This window comes from Alligator sinensis, unplaced genomic scaffold (genome assembly GCF_000455745.1).
Source record: "Alligator sinensis unplaced genomic scaffold, ASM45574v1 scaffold156_1, whole genome shotgun sequence".
Taxonomy (NCBI): domain Eukaryota; kingdom Metazoa; phylum Chordata; order Crocodylia; family Alligatoridae; genus Alligator; species Alligator sinensis.
Genome location: NW_005841844.1, coordinates 3575345 through 3594249, shown reverse-complemented (window position 1 = coordinate 3594249; position 18905 = coordinate 3575345). Strand labels below are relative to the sequence as shown.

The window sequence follows — 18905 nt, the reverse complement described above, 5'->3', positions numbered from 1 at the left end:
GGCAGGCCGAGCTCACCTGCGGGTTCATGGTCACCGACAACAGGGCCAATATGGTGAAGACTGTCCGTGATGCCAACTTTGTTGGCATCCGCTGTGTGGCACGCAGGCTGCAGCTAATAGTGAGGGATGCCTTGGAGGGGGACAGGGCTGCTGGTGACGGCGCAGCCACCAGCACTGCTACAAGCCCGCTGATTTTGAAATGCAGGAAAGTGGCAGGCTATTTCCACTGCCGCATCAAGGGGGGCAAGATGCTGTGGGAGAAACAGGCAGAGCTCAGCATCCCACAGCACAGAACCATACAGGATGTGGAGACTCAGTGGAACTCCACATACCTGATGCTTGAGCGCCTGGTGGAGCAATAGAAGGCCATCCATGAGATGGCCTTGCTTGGGGAGATAGGGATCAGTGCCCCGCTGAACAGAGCTGAGTGGGGTACCATCTCCCAGATCTTGGTGGTCCTCAAGACCTTCCTCGAGGCCACTGAGACCCTTAGCGCTGGCGATGCCCTCCTCAGGCAGGTGATCCCCCTAGCAAGGGAACTTGAGAACTAAATGGAGAAGTTCCAGGGGATTAGTGTTCCTGGCTGGGGCAGACCGCTGTCACCAATGTGCAGGCACTGGTGAGGCAGCTGAAGGAGGGCATCAGGAGATGGCTGGATTTCTTGTGGCCCAGTATGGTCCACATGATGGCGGGCATGTGCAACCCGAGGATGAAGGGGAGCATGTGCACTGGCAGCCCCAAAACCCTTGATCACTAGACACAGGTGCTGGTGAACAAAGTCAAGGAGGCCAAAGTGCAGAGGCAAGGGGATGTGGAAGAGGGGGATCCACTTTCCTGTGCCAGCACTCCCAGCACCAGCCAGTCTCCTCCACGCCAGCCACTGCCAATGTGGGCCATGGGCACGGCTTCAATGCTGGGGTCCAAATGCAGCAAACCCCAGCCTCAGGCACGTAGCTCCGAGGCTTCAGTGGCTACCTATCTCGCTGAGGATGTGGAGCCACTGGACTGCGACCCCTTGGCCTACTGGGCAAGCCACAGCCAGATGTGGCAGGATCTGGCCACAGTTGCCTGGCAATAGCTGTCCTGTCCACTGACCAGTGTTCCAAGCAAGAGGGTGTTCAGCATTGCTGGGGATGTTGTGACACCCCACCGCACCTGCTTGGATCCTACGTTGATGGAGCAGCTGGTGTTCCTAAAGGTGAACCTCCTGCTACTGGGGTTCCCCAAGATCTACCTGCAGACGGACTGAGCGCCACCCTCCTCACTCCGTCTGCACCAATTTCCTTTTTAGAGGTTTTGAAAAGCCAAGTAATGCCCCACTCTCAGCTGGAGGGGGCACCAACTGCATCACCAGCCAGCAGGGGAAGAACATGTCCCTGCTGAGTTCATTCCCCTGCCAGGACAAACTTGGAGGTATGGGATTGGAGCTATGGGGAAGGAGGAGGCCCCAGGTCCTGGGCATGACCACTAAAACTGTACCTTGCCAGGGTAGGGAGGCCTGGTAGGCTTGTCTAACTGTACCACAGTTGGTTCAATAGAAGACATTACCTTAAGAAATCCTTCCTCTTGCATAAAGAAAAACAGGCTATTAAGAAAGACACAAGAGTCTTCATGAGGCTGTTGGAAACATATCTGCTTTGATGTACTGTAATTACAGTGCATCAGAACAGCCTTCAAGAGTCGCTCTAATTAAAGTGCCTGAAGCATCTCATGTATCAGTGTCCCTGCACTTCAAAATGGTGGCAGGGATGCTTTATCTAAAGGTCATTGAAGAAGCTTTAGATAAAGTGCCCCTGCCATCATTTTGAAGTGCAGGGATATTAATACAAGATGCAGGAAGCTGCTGGAGTATGGCAATTTGCATGCTCCAGAAGTCTCGATTAATCAGGTCTGCTCCAACATGCTAAAATTAGTGCATCCGAGCACCCTCCCTGCTCGGGTATAGGCATCCAGAGTTTTAAAGTGACACGTAATGCACAGTAGCCTATTTTAATGCACATTAAAGTATCACTAAAAAAGGTGCTATTTAGTTGATGTGCATTAGAATAAGCTAACACGCATTAAAGTGCACATGTAGATGGGCCTGTGCTTCTTGTGATTCTTCTTGCAAAATAATTTCTCAGGTGCTTTATATTTAAGGCACTGCTTATTTACTACTTTCAGTCCAACAAAAAGAAATGTATATATAAACGGGATTTTAGAATGTCCAGGTCTGAATTTCTCATGCCATACTACTGACGTTTAGCTTTCAGGTGCACATTTTGGAAGCCACTCTGGCTAAAACAAATACAGATGAGGGCACTTTAGTGAAAACTGGAAACAAGTTTGTGACAGGGGACTCCCCGCCCCGAGCCCAACATACTTGGCCCAGTCTGCCCTGCTCTCACCTGCCATGCCTAGATATAAAGCAGGAAGCTACCCCATTTTATAACCCTGATGCTTTGGACTAAATACATGGCTCTGTACCATCCTTACACTGTGTCCCAAACCTTGCAGATGGCATCCAATTCCATGACTCCCCTAGCCCCTTTCTGGACCGCACTCAGCCTATCACACTTATGCACTGACCCCTCACTGCATTTATTGTACACACTGTTAGACCCCTCACTGGGTCACTCACTCACAGAGTGACCCCTCACTGAATCACTTCCTTTCACTTTAGGCCTCACTCACGCATTAACCTTCAGGTCCCACTCTGTGGACCTTGGCCCTGGCCCTCCTCTGGGCTTATTCCCACAAAGGTCTCAGGACCCACTCGGTGAACTTTGACCCTCCACTCTGGGACTCCCATTTCCCCAGGGCTGATGCTTTTCTGTCAGGGTGTGCTCCCCTAGCCTTTCCCCTCCATAGAGTCACCCACAAGGCAGTGGGGGCTGAGACTTTCCAGTGCCCCATCCTTGCCTTTCACTGGGGTGGCACAGGTGTGGCATTTCCTGGGGACTGCCCCACCACTGGCAGTCCCACCACACCATCCAGCCCCAGCTGGGCACAGTTTCAGGTGTTACCCAGGAGTAGGCAGACCCTCGCGTCCTATCTTTGAGCTCTCCTGTTCTTCTCTGGAGCGCCTATCTACATACCTGGGGTCACTTTACCATCTCTGGCCCTTATTTTGCTACTGGCCTGGTTTTGTACATCCCCGCCTTCAGGTAGTCCTACTGACCCACTTTGTATGGGTACAGGTGGCCTCGGCTTCCACCTCTTGCTGCCCTCACCCAAGGAACCTTTGCCCACTAAGGGCCTGTCCCCACTCTCTGGCTAGTCAGGGTGCCCTCCTGGGTCCCGGCCCCAGCCTGTGCCAGTGGGGAAAGCCCTCCTGGCCACCTGCTCTCTCTGAGCCCTTGCTCTCTTGCCAACTCTGGGGCCTCACACCCCACTCTGCTTTTCAACCCCATTGTTCTTCTGTCACTTCCTTCTCCCTGGCACTGATCTACAAGTGCCTCTGCCTCCAAGCTTTCTGTATTACTGTCTTCAGGTGGCCCAGTGACCACCCAGGAAGGCATGTTTCCCTCTAGGCCACCCCTGGGCCTTACCCAGGGATGAATGTGGGCTGCCCCAAGGGATCCCTGCCCCGGCAGGCCCCTAGTCTGGGCAACCCTGGACTCTACATGAACCCCTCTGCCCTCTAGGCCCTGGGCCTGAGCTGCCCTGCTCTCCAGCCAGTCTCAGGACCACCCCCAGCCCCGAGTCCTGATTGCCCCTGCTTCTTGGTCTGCAAGATGTCCTGTGGGGCCCTGCTCCTGTAGCCTCACATGCGGGGCTTGGGACCCTCTTGGGGTCCCCTGGAATCTCCTCCATCCCCGTAGTTCCTACCCTTGCCTTCAAGGTTGTTTCTAGGGCTGCAGTCCTCTGACTGGGGATTGCAAGTCCCCCGGTTCTTCAGATGAAACTCACAGACCAGCCTCAGTCAGCTTCTTCCCTGGCAGTCATATGAGGCTCCCAACTGGCTGCACCTGCTCTGAACTGGCAGGCTACTTATCACCTACCATGCTTGCTCTAGCCTGCTGACTGAGCCTTAAAGCGGCAGGCGCACACTGTACCCTGCCACACACCTTCCCTCTTAACTTCGCTCTCCCAGGAGGGGTCTCCTGAGGGAGTTTCTCTCTCAGCTGGCCAGATCTCCACAGACCAGCCTGCTGATCTCATAGTGGCAGGCCCCCACTGTCCCCTGCCACAAAGATGTTCCATAGCTACATTTGAAAACGTTGATACCAGGATTGTTTGACTTCCTGAAGTGAGCTTCAGCTCACAAAAGCTTGGACTATATCTACCCTGCCTTCCACTTGACTTCAGACTAACACAGCTAACCCCCTCTTTCTAATTTCTGCTGCCAGTTCATGATGCTAAAGCCATGTTTCCCTTTGAGAGTAATTACTGATCTTAAAGAAAAAATAATAATCAAGAGTCCATGCTATATTCTTAAATATGGTTTAATACTCTTCTCCATTTCTGTACATCACAACACCAAGATATCACTGCTTGGGATCTCTCTGCAGAGGCTATATAGTATGCAAAGGCTAGGATTTTTTCACCCCCTTTTAATGTGTATGTGTAAGTGTAATACATATCAGTATATATTGATATACACATCAATATATAATGCAATATATATCACTGAAGAGAACACATTGATTAAAGAAATACAAAAATTTGGCATCATTTCCAAACTTAAATAGTAAAAATAAAAACTACAAAAAGGAGCTGCATACCCTAATGTATCATGTGAAACAACAAGCAGTATATTCAAAAATGTAAATTTACATCCAATTTTTCTGGTCTTGTCATGTCACATTAGACCCATTTACAATGGCAAAATCCAAAACATACTGCTTTGAAGACTGTATATTTGCTTGCACTTGGGTTTTGTGCAAATCCAGAGCAGAACCAATCATATAAAAAACACTTTGATATGAGATTCCAGCTTTAATGTGAAAAGCATGTTGTAGACAATGGCAAACATCAAGCGGTTTGCTGCATAATAATCCAGGGGTACAAATCATATTGCTCACACCTGACGGTCATTTTGGACCTCTAGGAGCACAAAAGTTAAGACAAACTCCCCCATTCCTTTCAAGTGAAACAGGATTATTGGAACAATAGGCAAGAATGCTACTTGGGAACAAGCAGCTGCTTTCCACCAATGTGCTAAGTGTCTGAGGCCAGTGGAGAACAGACACTAAAGTGTCAAAAGTACCCATCAGAAAACCCACTAACCCAAGAGACTACAGAAAGGTCAGACCTGTTACATGTCATGCCAATGTCAACTTAAGCCTTTGATTTAAAAAAAAAAAGAGAGAAAAGGCTGGAGGTATGTGGAGGGAAGGCTAGAAATGTAGCCATTTCTACTGTTTAGAAATGTGGCAGGCATTACAAAACTTGCTCAAGCCTGGGTACAACAGAAGTGGGTTCCCACTTCTGAGAGTTGAGCACCCAGTTTGAATGAGCACTTAATGATCAAATGAGATGCAATCCTTGGTGTGGAGGAGTTGGTTCTCCCCCAGGGATGTGCTAATGTTCAGTGTACAAGTATTAAATGGTCCAAGTCCTCCTCTACCAAGGATTTAATCAACATCTCATCTTGTTAGGTGCTCCTGTGCAATACTTGCTGCTATTTAGACATTTATGGTTTCAATCAAATTTACATAATCAAGGCAGTCCTAAAATAAAGGTAAAACTCTTATGAAGGAAGAGCAGAGCTTAACAAAAAAAGTGTACCTGACTATATTTAAATCATGTGTATATTTCTGCTGAGACTGGAAAAAATGAACACCAGACCATCTCTCTCTCAAAATTAAGCCTGGCAACACTTTTGCTGTGATCAATGAAGCGCGTTTCCTAATTTGCAGGAGCAGAGTTTTTTCAAAATTGATTAAAATAACATGGTTTGGGAAGTTTCTACCAGCCCGGCTATTAATTTGCAAGCCACACCTTGTAAGCTGGCACTTGAGAAGAACCTCCTCTTATTCTGCCAATATTTAGCAAACAATGCCAATCTATCATCATGTTTCTTCTTCTGCAGTCTAAGCTGAGAATGCCATGTAAATGGGTCATGTCACCGCAAAAAATGCAGCAACTGATTTTCCCCAATCAAAATAAAAAGAAACAAACCAGTAGGATCTTACTTCTATTAATTTTTTCAAGGAAGAAGGTTTACAGCAGTTAATGTATCATGAAGGTTAAAAAAAAATCATTTTCATAAAATACAACCAATTTCACCATTGAGTAAAAGTAAAAACTGGGATTTCTTTTAAATTAGTCCGAAGTGGCATATAGGAACTTAGTAGCTTGCTGCTGTACTGACACTATGACAAACCAAAGTGTAGGTTTCATTTTTTTTTTTTTTCTTTTTTTTCTTTTTTTTAAATCCAATGCTTGTGGATCAAGTTCTGGAAATGTTCCAATTCTAAGGCAGGGATCTCTTGTGTTTTCCACCATGAGTTTGTTCCTTGGGTTGGATGCTGGAGGGGTGAGGCACGTTTTGCCAGACCCAGGTCGACTACCTAGTAGTCATCAAGGTCAAAAAATTCATCATCTCCTCCTTGATATTCCATTCCCTGGAAATCCACTCGGTACCGCAAGATACCTAGGGGAAAAAAAGGTAGGTTTGAATGTCTCCCTAATTCAATGAGCTACAAAAGGCTCATTACAAATTTGACGATTAATACCAGAGACTAGCATTTAGGATGTGGAATTCCCCATAGTAGGAATCTACAGAATCTAGAACTTAAAAGCTCCAGTGAAGGATCTTATTCCTCTCCCTGCCTCCCCCAAATATTCAGGTAGGGCACTAGATTACATGGAACGAAACATGAGATACAGGAAAAGCAGCCATGGCAGCATGGCCTTCATTTTCAGGTCAGCTAAAAAACCTGTAACACTGAACAGGTCTCCACTGTGACACTGACTGACCATCTCCATGCAATATCTAAACTAGTTATACACTAAAGTCAAATCTACCCAAGTTAGCTTCATTGTAAAGTTTGGGAGCCAATGATTATACCAGGTATGGAGACTTCTCATTCATCCAACCATGGTAATGCAAAATGCATGGGGCAAGCAATTTTGGTGTCTAGTGGAAAGCTATGCTTGTGACTAACCTCAAAGTTAGACGGACACAAGCTCTTAGTGTTGGCAGAGGTATAGCTAGACAGGGAAATAAGGTGTCCCAAGATAAGTCATTTCTGCTGGTTTAATTAAGATGTATACATTTCTGGTGGATGGAGGGGGAGTGCAGACAAGTAAGTAGGGATCTACCCAAATTGCAGCGGAAGTGCACTGCACAGCAGCTCCTTTAATCTTGCTCTTTTTGCCACGCTCCCCCCAACCCTTGATTAGCAGAGGGGCCCGGTCGCTCACTCCTAATCAGCCAGGAAGCAAAAACTGTGCTTTCAAATATGACAGTTTTTGCCTCCCACCATTGATTGACCGCAGGGCCCCCGGCAGCCCCAGTGCGCACTGCTGATAGGCTGCGAAGCAAAAATCACAGCATATTTAAAACCAGGGTGTTCATCTCCTGGCTGATCAGCAGCGAGCTGTGGAGCCACCAGGGTCCCTTTGCCAAATCAGCATGGAGGGGTCGGGGAGGTGCATGCATAACAAAAAGAGCAAGATTAAGAGGAGCTGCTGCACAGTGCACTTCCACAGTGATTTAAGTAGTTCATGGAGACAAGGTCCACCAGCTTCCCTGGGGAAGACAAAATGGGCTGTGTAGACCAACTAGAGAACTGCTGCTAGGTAATGCACTTCATGCCAGCCTGTTTTACCACGCAGACTCTTCACTATGTAGCTAAACTGAAAACAGTCACAGAGCAGACACAAATAATTCCCTCTACACACTTCATGGACCATAACTCCCTATCCACAGAAACAGAAGTCTGGGTATGTTCTAGTCTCAAGTTAGTACCAGGCTGGCAGCAAATCAGATGGCACCGTCAATATTTTATACTTGGCTTATTCCCCCTCCCGCTCCTACATTTTACCTCCAATTCCTCCAAATCCTTTCACAAATTGGGATCCTTCCTGTGACTTGTCTGTAACGATTTCCAATGTTGCTCCAAATTTTTTGTAGTTGTTAGCAAACCATTCCAGAAGGGGCATACTTTCTATCAGTTCATGTTCCTGGCCAGTCTATACAAACATTAGAAGAGGAAGAAAAAAAAAAAAGTCAGTCATCACCATCACTGCATCTATTGAGGGGTCATTTCCATACCCATCCCCAATTCATTTGATGGCTTAACTAACAGAAGCCAGCACAGGCTGTGCTCTCAGCCAGGAGGCAGGCAGGTATTGATGACATGCCCAAAGTCAGACTTGGAGACACTAGCATTGTGCAAAAGTTTAAGTGCTAAGCAACTGGAAGTTTTGACATGTGTCTACTTTTAGCTTCCATTGCAGGGAACAGGACTGCAGAAAAGTGAAAGAAATTGAACAAAGGGATCAATACAGCTGATACTTTGAGCCACCGGGTAAGTTTTAACAAGTGAATGTTTTAAGCTAGGTATCCTATGAACATTTTAATAATATTCCTGATTTCTTTGGTTTCCACTTGCTAAATCCAGTAACCAATACCCTAGAACAAAGGTTCCCAAAACTTTTCTTACTGCATATCCCCTTCCCGATTTACCAGCTGTCCCCGTACCCCTGCAGGGTAAGGGGGGACAGTTCACATCATTGAGAGCTGTCCTCTGGTCATTACAAAGGCAGCTGCAGCGGAAGAGAATATTTCCTAATGGCAAAGCTGGCAGAAAAAGATACCAGTAACCACAGCCACTGCCTTGTGGATTGCCTCGAAAGAGGTGAAAGGCTAAGGGAGTAAACCCTGAAAGAAAATCCAGAGTGGATCCCCTAAGGTAATTAGACGATTATTCAATCTTCTTTCCAGCAGCTCTCACATCTTTCCCAGCCCCACATCATATTGGTTCTGGTTCTACCTTTCCAGTGATAAGATGGCAAAGTTGAAAAGGTGATTCTGATGTTTGGGCAACTCTTTATCACCTAGCAAACGCCCAGGCTTTTGCACCCTGGAGAGGTTACTCCAGCTTCACCAATGTGTTGAAATAAACGGGAGTCAACATTACTGGTTATAAGCCATGGATCAAATGGTGTAGATCCAAGCACCACGGGGTATCAAGGGTAGGAAGGTCATTGCACCTCATTGGAAAACTATTGCCCGTCTCAAGCTGGGCAGTCCCCAGCCAATAAAGTGTGTTCTCGCCAGTCTGCTGCTTCAGTGGGTGCTTGCAGCTTAGAGATTCAACTTGAAACCAGACTGCTATCATACACCAGCTACTACAAAAAATGAGAAGAAAAACTTTCAATCCTAAAGATTGGAAGTTGGAATGTATGGACAATGATCCCAAGTATAGCCAATGACCTCCAAATCACTGACAATAAATGTAAAACTACAATCATTGATGAAGAATTGCCAAGACTGAATGTCGATACCAGCACTCTACAAGAGACCAAACTACCAGACACTGGTTGCCTAAAAGAGAACTATGCTTTTTTTCTGATGTGGTAAACAGCCTGAAGAAAATCAGAGAGCATGGTGTTGGCTTCATAGTAAAAAATAAACTGCTGTTTGCAATGAAACCCCTCAAACAAAGGTTTTGAAAGATTAATGGTGCTTCAACTCACTTCTGCCTCTGGTCCTGTCAAACTCTTATGTGTATACGCTCCTAACTGTCACCCAAATCAAAGGTCCATTTTACACTGAGCTTAGTGCCTTAATCAGAAATATTTGACCTAATGAAAATATTGTCCTGTTTGGAGACTTCAATGCAAGGGTTGGCACTGAGCATGGTGCCTGGCCTCACTGTTTGGGCACCACTGGTATTGGCAAAATGAATCAAAATGGATGTTTGCTCAAGCTATGTTCATGCAATGAGCTATGTATAATGAGTTTTTTCTTCAACACGAGACCTCAACACAAGGTATTTTGGTGCCACCCATGATCTGGACGCTGGCATCAACTTGACCCAATTCACCCGCTCTCACAAGACTTCCGTGATGTAATCATTATGCAATCCTATCAGAATGCTGACTGTGATACTGATCATTCATTGCCATGCACTAAAGTAAAATTGCATCCCAGGAAATTGTACAACAGCAAGAAACTCTCCTTACTATGAATAAATGCCACCTGACTGAAAGCTGAAGACAACATCATCTCTATTCATCAACACTCTCTCCAGGGCTCTATCATCACCTAAGTGGTGCAATACTGCTGAGGAGAAATGGGTTCAGCTCAAAGGAGCCATCTATCAGACTGCCTTGGTCTCTTGTGATGCCTTGCATCACACCTCAAATGATCAGTTCAATGAGAACTCATCTGAAGTGATTCCACTCCCAGAAAAGAAACAGTCATCTCTCCTTAAATACAAGTGTGACCATAGCCAATCCAACTTGCATATGCTTCGAGAGATCCAGCAAAAGGTAAAACATACAGTGAGACTGTGCACAAATTATTATTGGCTACAACTGTGCCAAAGTATCCAAAAAGCTGCTGACTGAGGCGACATGCAAGCAATGTATGGGGGGCATCAGGAAAGCTCTCGGTTCTGTTCCAAGGAAGACTACCCCTTTAAAAATCCTCCACAGGTGAAGTCAATGACTGCAATAAGCAGATAGAATGATGGGTTAAACATTACTCAGAACTCTACTCTTGAGAAGATGTGGTCAGTGACTCCTCTCTTGATGCACTTGAAAAACCTCTCAATCCTGACAGTGCTTGACCATGAATCCGCCATAGATGAAGTAGAAAAACCCACTGATCAGCTTGCTTGTGGTAAAGCCCCAGGTGTGGATTGCATACCAGCCAAAGTTGTGTGGGAAGTCTGTCATCCTCCCTGATCTGCACAAATTGTTTTTGTACAGAGTGACTATGCTTGCATCCTTCACATCACGAGGAACTTCACCTTCTCTCCAAGATGTACATAATTGAAGGTGATACAAGAGACCATAATAACTATCACAGTATATCCTTACTTTGCATCACTGGAAAGCTGTTTGCCAAAGTTGTCCTGCTAAGACTGCAGAACCTTGTGGACAGAGTCTACCCTGAGTCTCAAACATGGTTTCAGATTTGGTAGATCCACAACGGATATGATATTCTCCTTGAAACAGCTACAAGAAAAGTATCACGAACAAAGGAAATCTTTAGGGGTGCACCAAGAAAGATTTTTTTGGCCTATATCAATGGCCAATTATTAACCAGCCATATAGGCCGATACCAATCTGATACGCAGCCCAGCAGCTTGGAGAGCAGCATCCAGCCAGCAAGTCTGTGAGGGGGGAAGGAGTGGGAGGGGGGCACATTGAGGTCCCCCACAATAAGGGAGGATATGGGGCTGCCCAGCTAGGGTGGACAGCACCTATCCCTGTTTCTTCCCTCATCATGCAAGTCTTGAGCTGCACCTCCCATGCCTCTTCCCCCTCCCAGACCTGGAGGACACTGCCCTCCAAGCTGCCGGGCTGTATTCCTGGTTACATGTACGCTGCAACTGTGCATGTGCATGTAACATTTAAGTTGGTGACATTATCAGTTACACTGGTCAAATAAAGCAGATTGCTGATAATGTCAATTTTCCTTTTATTGGTGCCCATTTGATATAGACCAATATTGTCAGTGCACCTCTAGAAATTTCTACACACAGCATTTGTTGACCTCCCCAAAGCTTTTGATCTTGTCAAGCATAGACAGTTTGTTCCGAATCCTGAAGATGACTGGCTGCCCTCCTAAGCATTGTCAAGTCCTTCCATGTTGGTTTGAGTAGAACAATGCAGTTTGATGGGTCAAGTTCAGAAGAATTTGAAATCAAGAGAGGGGTGTCAAACAGGGCTGTCCTAGCAAAAAAAAAATCCCAAAAAGCATCAGAGCTGTCCTACTTAAAAATGTGTTCAGTGACTCTTCAGGAGTATACCTCCGGACCAGATCCGATGGGAAACTCTTTAACCTTGCTTGTCTCAAAGCGAAAACGAAATACCAAGACGTTCTTCTCCACAAAATGCTCTTTGCCAACGACACAGCAATTGTTAGTCATTTAGAAGCAGGACTGCAAAGTCTCATGGACTGCTTTTCTTGAGCTTGTGACGATTTCGGGCTGACCATTAGCCTAAAGACGACAGTAGTCATGGGTCAACACGTTGACTGCCCTTCTGAAGTTAAAATAAATGATGAAAGCTTGGAAGTGGTTGAGAAAGTGACTTACTTGGGCTCCATCATCTTGCAAAATCTTGGCTTGGAATCCAAAATTAATGCTCGCATTGGAAAGACAAATAATGCCATAGGTAAACTTCAGAAGAGAATTTGGAAAAAGAGTGCTCAGTCCATCGATAGTAATGTATGTCTACAGTGCTTGCAGACATAGCTCCCTATTGTATGGCAGCCAAATGTGGACCCCTTATGCCAAGGAAGAAAGAAAACTGAACAGTTTCCATCTTTGATGTTTCTGCTGTATTCTGGGCATAACATGGCATGACAAAATCTCCAACTTTGCTGTTCTGAAACGGGCCAAGGTACACAGTATGTTCGTGCTCCTGAGACAGATGCCTCCACTGATTAGGGCATGTGAATCGCATTAGCAAATGCCCAAGAACATACTCTTCAGTGAGCCAGCCACTGGCAAACGTCAACTTGGATGGCTCAAACTCCATTTTGTTGATGTCTGCAAGAAAAACTTCTGTGAGCTGTGCATTGAAGGCCAACGCAGGGAATCAATTGATTTGGACTGCAGAGAGTGAAAAGCCACCGTGAAGCAGGGCCTATATTGCTTTGAGATGGAGAGGGTCAACGATGAGATAGAGAAGAGGCTTCAGAGGCAGGCAAGACAAGATGGTACTTGGCACGCTGGCACAAACTTAACTGAGTTTATATGTGCAACTTGCTGAAAGGTCTACTTGTCACACACTGGACTCCTCAGCCACTCAAGAAGCTGTGGTGGTCCTTGGTAACCCACCAAAGGTGCAATCTCCATGATCTCCTGAGACTGATGGCTGCCAACGATGATGTACCTCTACCAGTATACATTTGGTATTTTAACCCCTTAAATGCCAATTATTATTATTATTAAAATTAAATCTGCATTACACAATTTCGCTAGCATACACCCCAGAGATGTTGTGTGTGCCCCCGGGGTAACACATACTACAGTTTGGGAACCCCTGCCCCAGAACAAGGCCGTCTAACTGGCAGCACTTCAGAAACTGGCAAGGCTGACCTCAAAGAGAAGGCGAGGCAAAAATAGCTACACTAGCTGGCTCATCAATACACAAGGTTGGTCTCTTCAATGCTGTCTATGAAGGAGTCACTTTTTCAGAAGGGACAAGCTCTCCCCCAGATACAGGAAAGTTATATCGAAGAAATCTAGAAGTTCCTCTAACCCAAGATTGGCAAGAGGTCCCATATTCAGTGGATTGTCATACATCTGTTCCTCATTTACCTAGAGGCAGATTCCCCAGTCTTCCACCTACAGCAGTCATTTTGATTTGACCACTTACAGGTGTGAATGCTAAATGTTTCACAGTCACTTTGCTCTAGTGCAAGGCATAGCAAAGAGAGGGGGACAAGGCAAACATCAAGTGGAAGAGGAGGCTGTGCTTCCTAGTCCCCTTTATACTGGCTCCTTTGTCTATGGACACCCCGGGGGGGGGGGGGGGGGGGGGAGACGGGGGAGGAGGGGGGGGGAATCAAAAGTAGTAAAAAACAAGGGGCAAATCTCAAGTTCTACTCAAGGTGAATGGGAACAACTACAGGGTAGTCCATTAAAATCACATGTTAAAGCCAGAAGAGGACTGCACTCAAGCATTCTGCAACAAATTAAGTGTGTAGAGATTCAAGGGCCTGCACCAGAGTGACCCTTCCTGAAAGTACTACCAAACCCAGCAGATTAAATACCTCTTTATCTGTGAAGTGGGATTTATCTTTCTCTTGTTCTGGTGTCAAATACAAGATCTTCTCCTCTATGGAAGAAACACAGTATGAGAGATTTGCTGCAACTGCCTAAAGTAAGTTAGGAGCTAAAGACTGAGAGAAGCAGTCACTAGGAGTCAGACCTCCATCTGTACAGCCCTTCTGCCTGTCTGGGGAGGCTGCTGACAGGGCAGGACAGGTTGCACACACAGCCACTGCACACCTGCAATGCACAAAATGGGAAGAGGACCTGGACATTAAGGGACAGGCAGAGCCACAAGGGAATGGTGCATCTACCCCAAAGGCGGCCAGACAAGCAATATATAGAAATACATGTCTGGGTGGTAGAAGGATCAGATCACTTTTGCCCCCATGTTATGCACTACTAGTGTATTTGCCTGCACATGAAGTCACACCTTTGCAGAGCCAAGCCCTCTCCATCCCCACATAGGGTAATCTGATCACGTTCATACTTCCCAGAAGACATTAACTGTTAGAAATTCCCATAGCCAGCCAGCAACTATTAGAGCCATGGGTGGGCTGGGGGGGGGGAGGAATTAGAAGATGGACTTTTGCCCAACAGAGTTCCCTCAAATGCAAAAAGAATGTTTAATAGCTACCCGCCAACACCACCCAGAGCCTTTTGGATCAGGTCAGATGTGGCCACATACCTTCAGTGCCTTGGCAGTGGAGAACATATCTCATTATATCCAGGTTTTCATAAACTATCAGTATCTCTACTGCTCCCATTTCCAAAGCTTTTAGTGTATCTTCAACACCAAAGCAATACTTCCCTGAATCCTGACTGATTTCATCAAAGTATCGGCCTGCATTCAGAGCACAGAAAAACAGTGTGTCACAAACATAGATCATGTCATATGGGTTGTTATGAAATCTATTTTTTTGTGAAAGCAAGTGACCACAGTAACACATTTGCCTCCTTTTCCTGAAACAAAGGCTCCTCATGCTTTGAGAGACTGTCATGTGTACTCGTTCACTTGAAACTTACCTTGGATGCTCAGGTGATTCACGGTTTCATTTCATGTAGATGCTACATATACCTTTATCCCCTTCAACAAAGGACAGCAACTAGTATGAGCCTCTTACTACACTTTCGTATTGGTAGTGCATGCACCTGCTAACCAGTCACAAAAGGGGATCATTTCTATCATCATCTTTAAGGCAAAGAAAATCTTAATTCTCATTTTCCTGGAGATGGAAGAGACCCGAGTAGGGATTTCCCCTAACTGCAATGTGAGGTCTGAAACTAAGGATGGCCTTCGCGAATAGGAGGGAAAGATCATACAGCAGGGGTGGGGAAAATGCAGCCCGTGGGCTGGATGTGGCCCGTCAAGCCATTCTATCTGGCCCGTGGGGCCCCTAAAAAATTAAGAAAATTAATATTTAATCTGCCCCTGGCTGCCTGTCATGCGGCCCCCAATGGCTTGCCAAAACTCAGTAAGCGGCCCTCCACCCGAAATAACTGCCCACCCCTGTCATACAGGTAGGTTGGTAGGAAATGGGGAAAGGAACTTTCAGTAAGTTCCTGCAGCAGTTGAAATGATGCTGGGAGAAGAGAAGGGCATCATGACTGATGACTTCTGCCCAAGCCTTTCTACCAGTTAGGACTGAGCTACTGCAAAGCAGGTAGCATAAACAGCAGCATGCGCAGCAATGCAAGGGATACCCATCCATGGAGCCAGCTCGAAAGGTGACGTAGTCATACCTATTAGTTTCTTCTCTTGAATGAACTTCACGTTGGAAAGGACTTCGGTGGATAACTCAATTGCTTGATTGAATCCATTTTCTCCACCATACGAGATGTCAACTAGTTTCAGCACTTTGGATTGCAACCGCTATCCCCCAAAACAACAAAACAAACAAACAAAAAAAGCCAGCATTAGGCAACTTATAAAGCAGCACCTGCCATAAAGCTCTCTTAAAGCAATCCAAACAAATATTTGGTGAAAGTACTGAAGTTAATCTGTCTTGGTTCACTTGCATGCAGGGGTTCTGAGCATAAGATATTTATGTACCATGTTCAGACAGTGAAACCAAACAGATGAGGTTTAGCAAAAGTTTAATTCTACTAAAGTCTTTGCTTTTACTGTGGAATCCAGACAAGGATGAATAACCCTATAACCCACAAGGGTAGATTTTCCACTAAACACACTGTAATACTGGGAAGTGAAATCCAGCTCCTTGTAGGGGGTCATTGGGATTTGACTCCCTCCCTATAAGAACAGCCCACTATAGATTATCACAATTTCACAATTTAATCAGATCATGCTCAGATTAAGATGTTGCAGTTTAGATTTCTCCCGAGATGTATCTGGTAGCAGCCATGAGTCACTGCCTGCATTAGCACTACTATGTTACTATGAACTGGCTCACTCCAGTAGATAGCCTATGTTTCATTTCGCACACAAGACCACATTTCCTCACCTGATCAAACATGTCAGATTGACTTAGTTCCGTTTTGAAGTCAGCTGATCCAGCTAAAACGAGACCAGCCACATTCACCTTGTCACCAGAAATGAACAATTGCACAGCTGTCTCTGCTACCTTCCGAACATAGTTGTGCCGCTTTTCCATCCTCAAACGAGCAAAACGCAAGGCAGACTGACCTCCTCTACCTTTAAGAGAAAGAACAGATCTCATATAGCAAATCTGAAAGACAGAGACCTCTTCTCATGGAAGTTAACACATGATCCCAACTGGGTCTAGAATAAATTAACCCAAGGGCTGATGCAGTCTTCAGAATTAAGTTTGCTACAATGAGAGGAAAGAACATCCCACTAAAACAGCAAGAAGTGACTACACAGTGTCCCATTACCAACTGATGACTCTCTACATGCGCTCTGCATAGGAAAATGTTTCACAGACTAGAAGGCAGATCCTATTCTACTCTGTATTAACTGTATTTTGGGACTCAAGCAACAGCAAGAGAGCAAGGTGCACCTTAGACTAGCTGATTCAGGGAGGCATGAGCTTTCATAGGCAACAACTTACTTTGTAGGTTGAATACTACATGAACCAGCTAGACTCAAGTCAGGCAAAAGACAAGGCAGGATGGCACCTTAGAGACTAACTGGTTCAAATAGTATCTAACAAAGTAGGTTGTTGCCGATGAAAGCTCAAACCTCTCTAACCCAGTTAGTCTGAAGTCTACCCTCTCTCTAAAGTCTACCCTGTCTTTTGCCTGAGCTGAGACTAACATAGCTAACCACCTCTCAGTTGATGGCAAATGTCCATGGAGTCCTCCCCTCCTCCTGCTTAGGATTCAGTCACGAAAAGCAGTAAGGCTAAGACAAAAGGGCGTTAAAGAAGTTAGGGGCATTAAAGTTGCTTCAGGGATGGACAGGGTGGAACAGGATCGCACTCAGCCACCAAGTAGATGAAAAAGGATCTGGCCCTCATGCTTACTTCATTATGTATAGTATTGCATCAATACAACCCTCATTTCACGCTGGTGCGGTCTCTTGTAGGGAGTTCCACTGGTGTAAGTATGCGGGGCAAAAACTAGATGAAATAGGAAAAATTATTAACCAAGACTACGCAACAGCTGGTTAAATATATTATTCAGTTTTAATATCCTGTTCCATAATACTTGTGCAACTAACCTGTGTTTCTAGCTATACTAAATTCTCATGCAATGTTACATGAGATTTTCCTATGGTATTTAAGTTCCATTATAAACTGGTGTTTTTGAGAAAGTTTGTTAAGGGGCACCTAAATTTAGGGGAAGACTTGACTAGAAAGTTTCTTTTTAAAAAGGATTGACATTGACAAGTCAATATGGTACTCGGCTATTTGAGACTAGCAAAAGACATCAGGAAAATGCATTACAGGATTCCAACCTAAAGAACCAAACCAACATTACTCATTTCTGCTTCAGTGTCTAGGTCAGGTGGAGATTTCTTCTTGGATGTGGAATGGAACTCTGCCTCAGGATTTAACTGCACTTTAGGCTCCTGCTCCCAAAGCTTTCCTTCCTACTGAAGGCATTTTAGATCTGTGTTACTGCATTGCATTACCATGCTTCTTTGGGAGATCCACAGTGAATTTGTGCAGGACTTCTCTTGTGTTTCCTTGAAGAGTTCCAAAGAGTGCGCCACTACCATCTATTACGATAAAACCAAACTTGCTGTCATCAGACAGCAGCGCCGTAAGAGCCTGAAATGCAAATACAATATGGATTACCAATGAACACCATCTACTGATATCAGTGCTTTGGCCCCACAGCTGGTTAATGAAGAGCATCAGGCACGATACAGATTAATGAAGCCACAGATCAATGGTTATGGCTGTTTTTATGAAGCAATCAAGGCCATATGACAAAATAAAGGATCCAAGAATTATCCTGCAAGTTGTGTATTCAAGTCTAGTGTTGAGGCAAGAGGTCATGGGTTTTAGGCTGATGGTAAGTTTTCCAGAGCAATTACTTGACTGCATTGCTTAGAAGGTGTAGCAGAGAAAGCCCCCTTTTCTTCTTGCCTGCATTTGCTCTCCCCTCATTGAATATGTTTTTCCTCTTCTACCTTTTCTTCCTTCCTCTTTCTTTCACTTTAAGATAAGGAATTGTGTTTTGAAATTTGTATGTGTGCATTTTGTATCTCCCCTTGTATTTTGGTATTTTTATCTATTTGTGTGCCATGGCATTTGTAGCTTATATTTTATACTCCTCACCTTTCAACTAAATGTGTTTAGTTTCATAAGTAAGTTATACATTGTAACAATGTTAACAAGGGCAGGAATCAAACTGCCCTCCCCTGTATCAGGCTGGCCCCTGAAAGAGCGAGTGAATCAGTGATTGAATGTGTAACATGGTAGCAGGCAGCAATTAACACCTAAGGAAACTGCAGATCAACCAAAGGAAGAACTCAATAGAAGACAATGTAACAACCGGGACATCTCTAAAATGTCACAGATCAAGGGCTAGAAGTCCTGGCCTGAGTTAATCAACGCCGGGGACCAACTTTTGGGCTGAATATCTCCA

General features: G+C 45.2%; 1 protein-coding gene across 1 annotated transcript in view; it reads right to left on the bottom strand.

Annotated features, from left to right (window-relative positions):
* Positions 1–4543: 4543 nt before the first annotated feature.
* ETF1 (eukaryotic translation termination factor 1) overlaps positions 4544–18905 on the bottom strand; it is a 20271-nt gene continuing 5909 nt past the window's right edge. The window contains exons 3-9 of the mRNA XM_025206073.1: positions 17944–18082; positions 16352–16542; positions 15633–15762; positions 14578–14733; positions 13892–13956; positions 7977–8124; positions 4544–6580 (exon numbers count right to left, since the gene is read on the bottom strand). Coding sequence (XP_025061858.1) covers positions 6498–6580; positions 7977–8124; positions 13892–13956; positions 14578–14733; positions 15633–15762; positions 16352–16542; positions 17944–18082 — 912 coding nt within the window. The 3' untranslated portion in view covers positions 4544–6497. The remainder of the gene's footprint in view (positions 6581–7976; positions 8125–13891; positions 13957–14577; positions 14734–15632; positions 15763–16351; positions 16543–17943; positions 18083–18905) is intronic.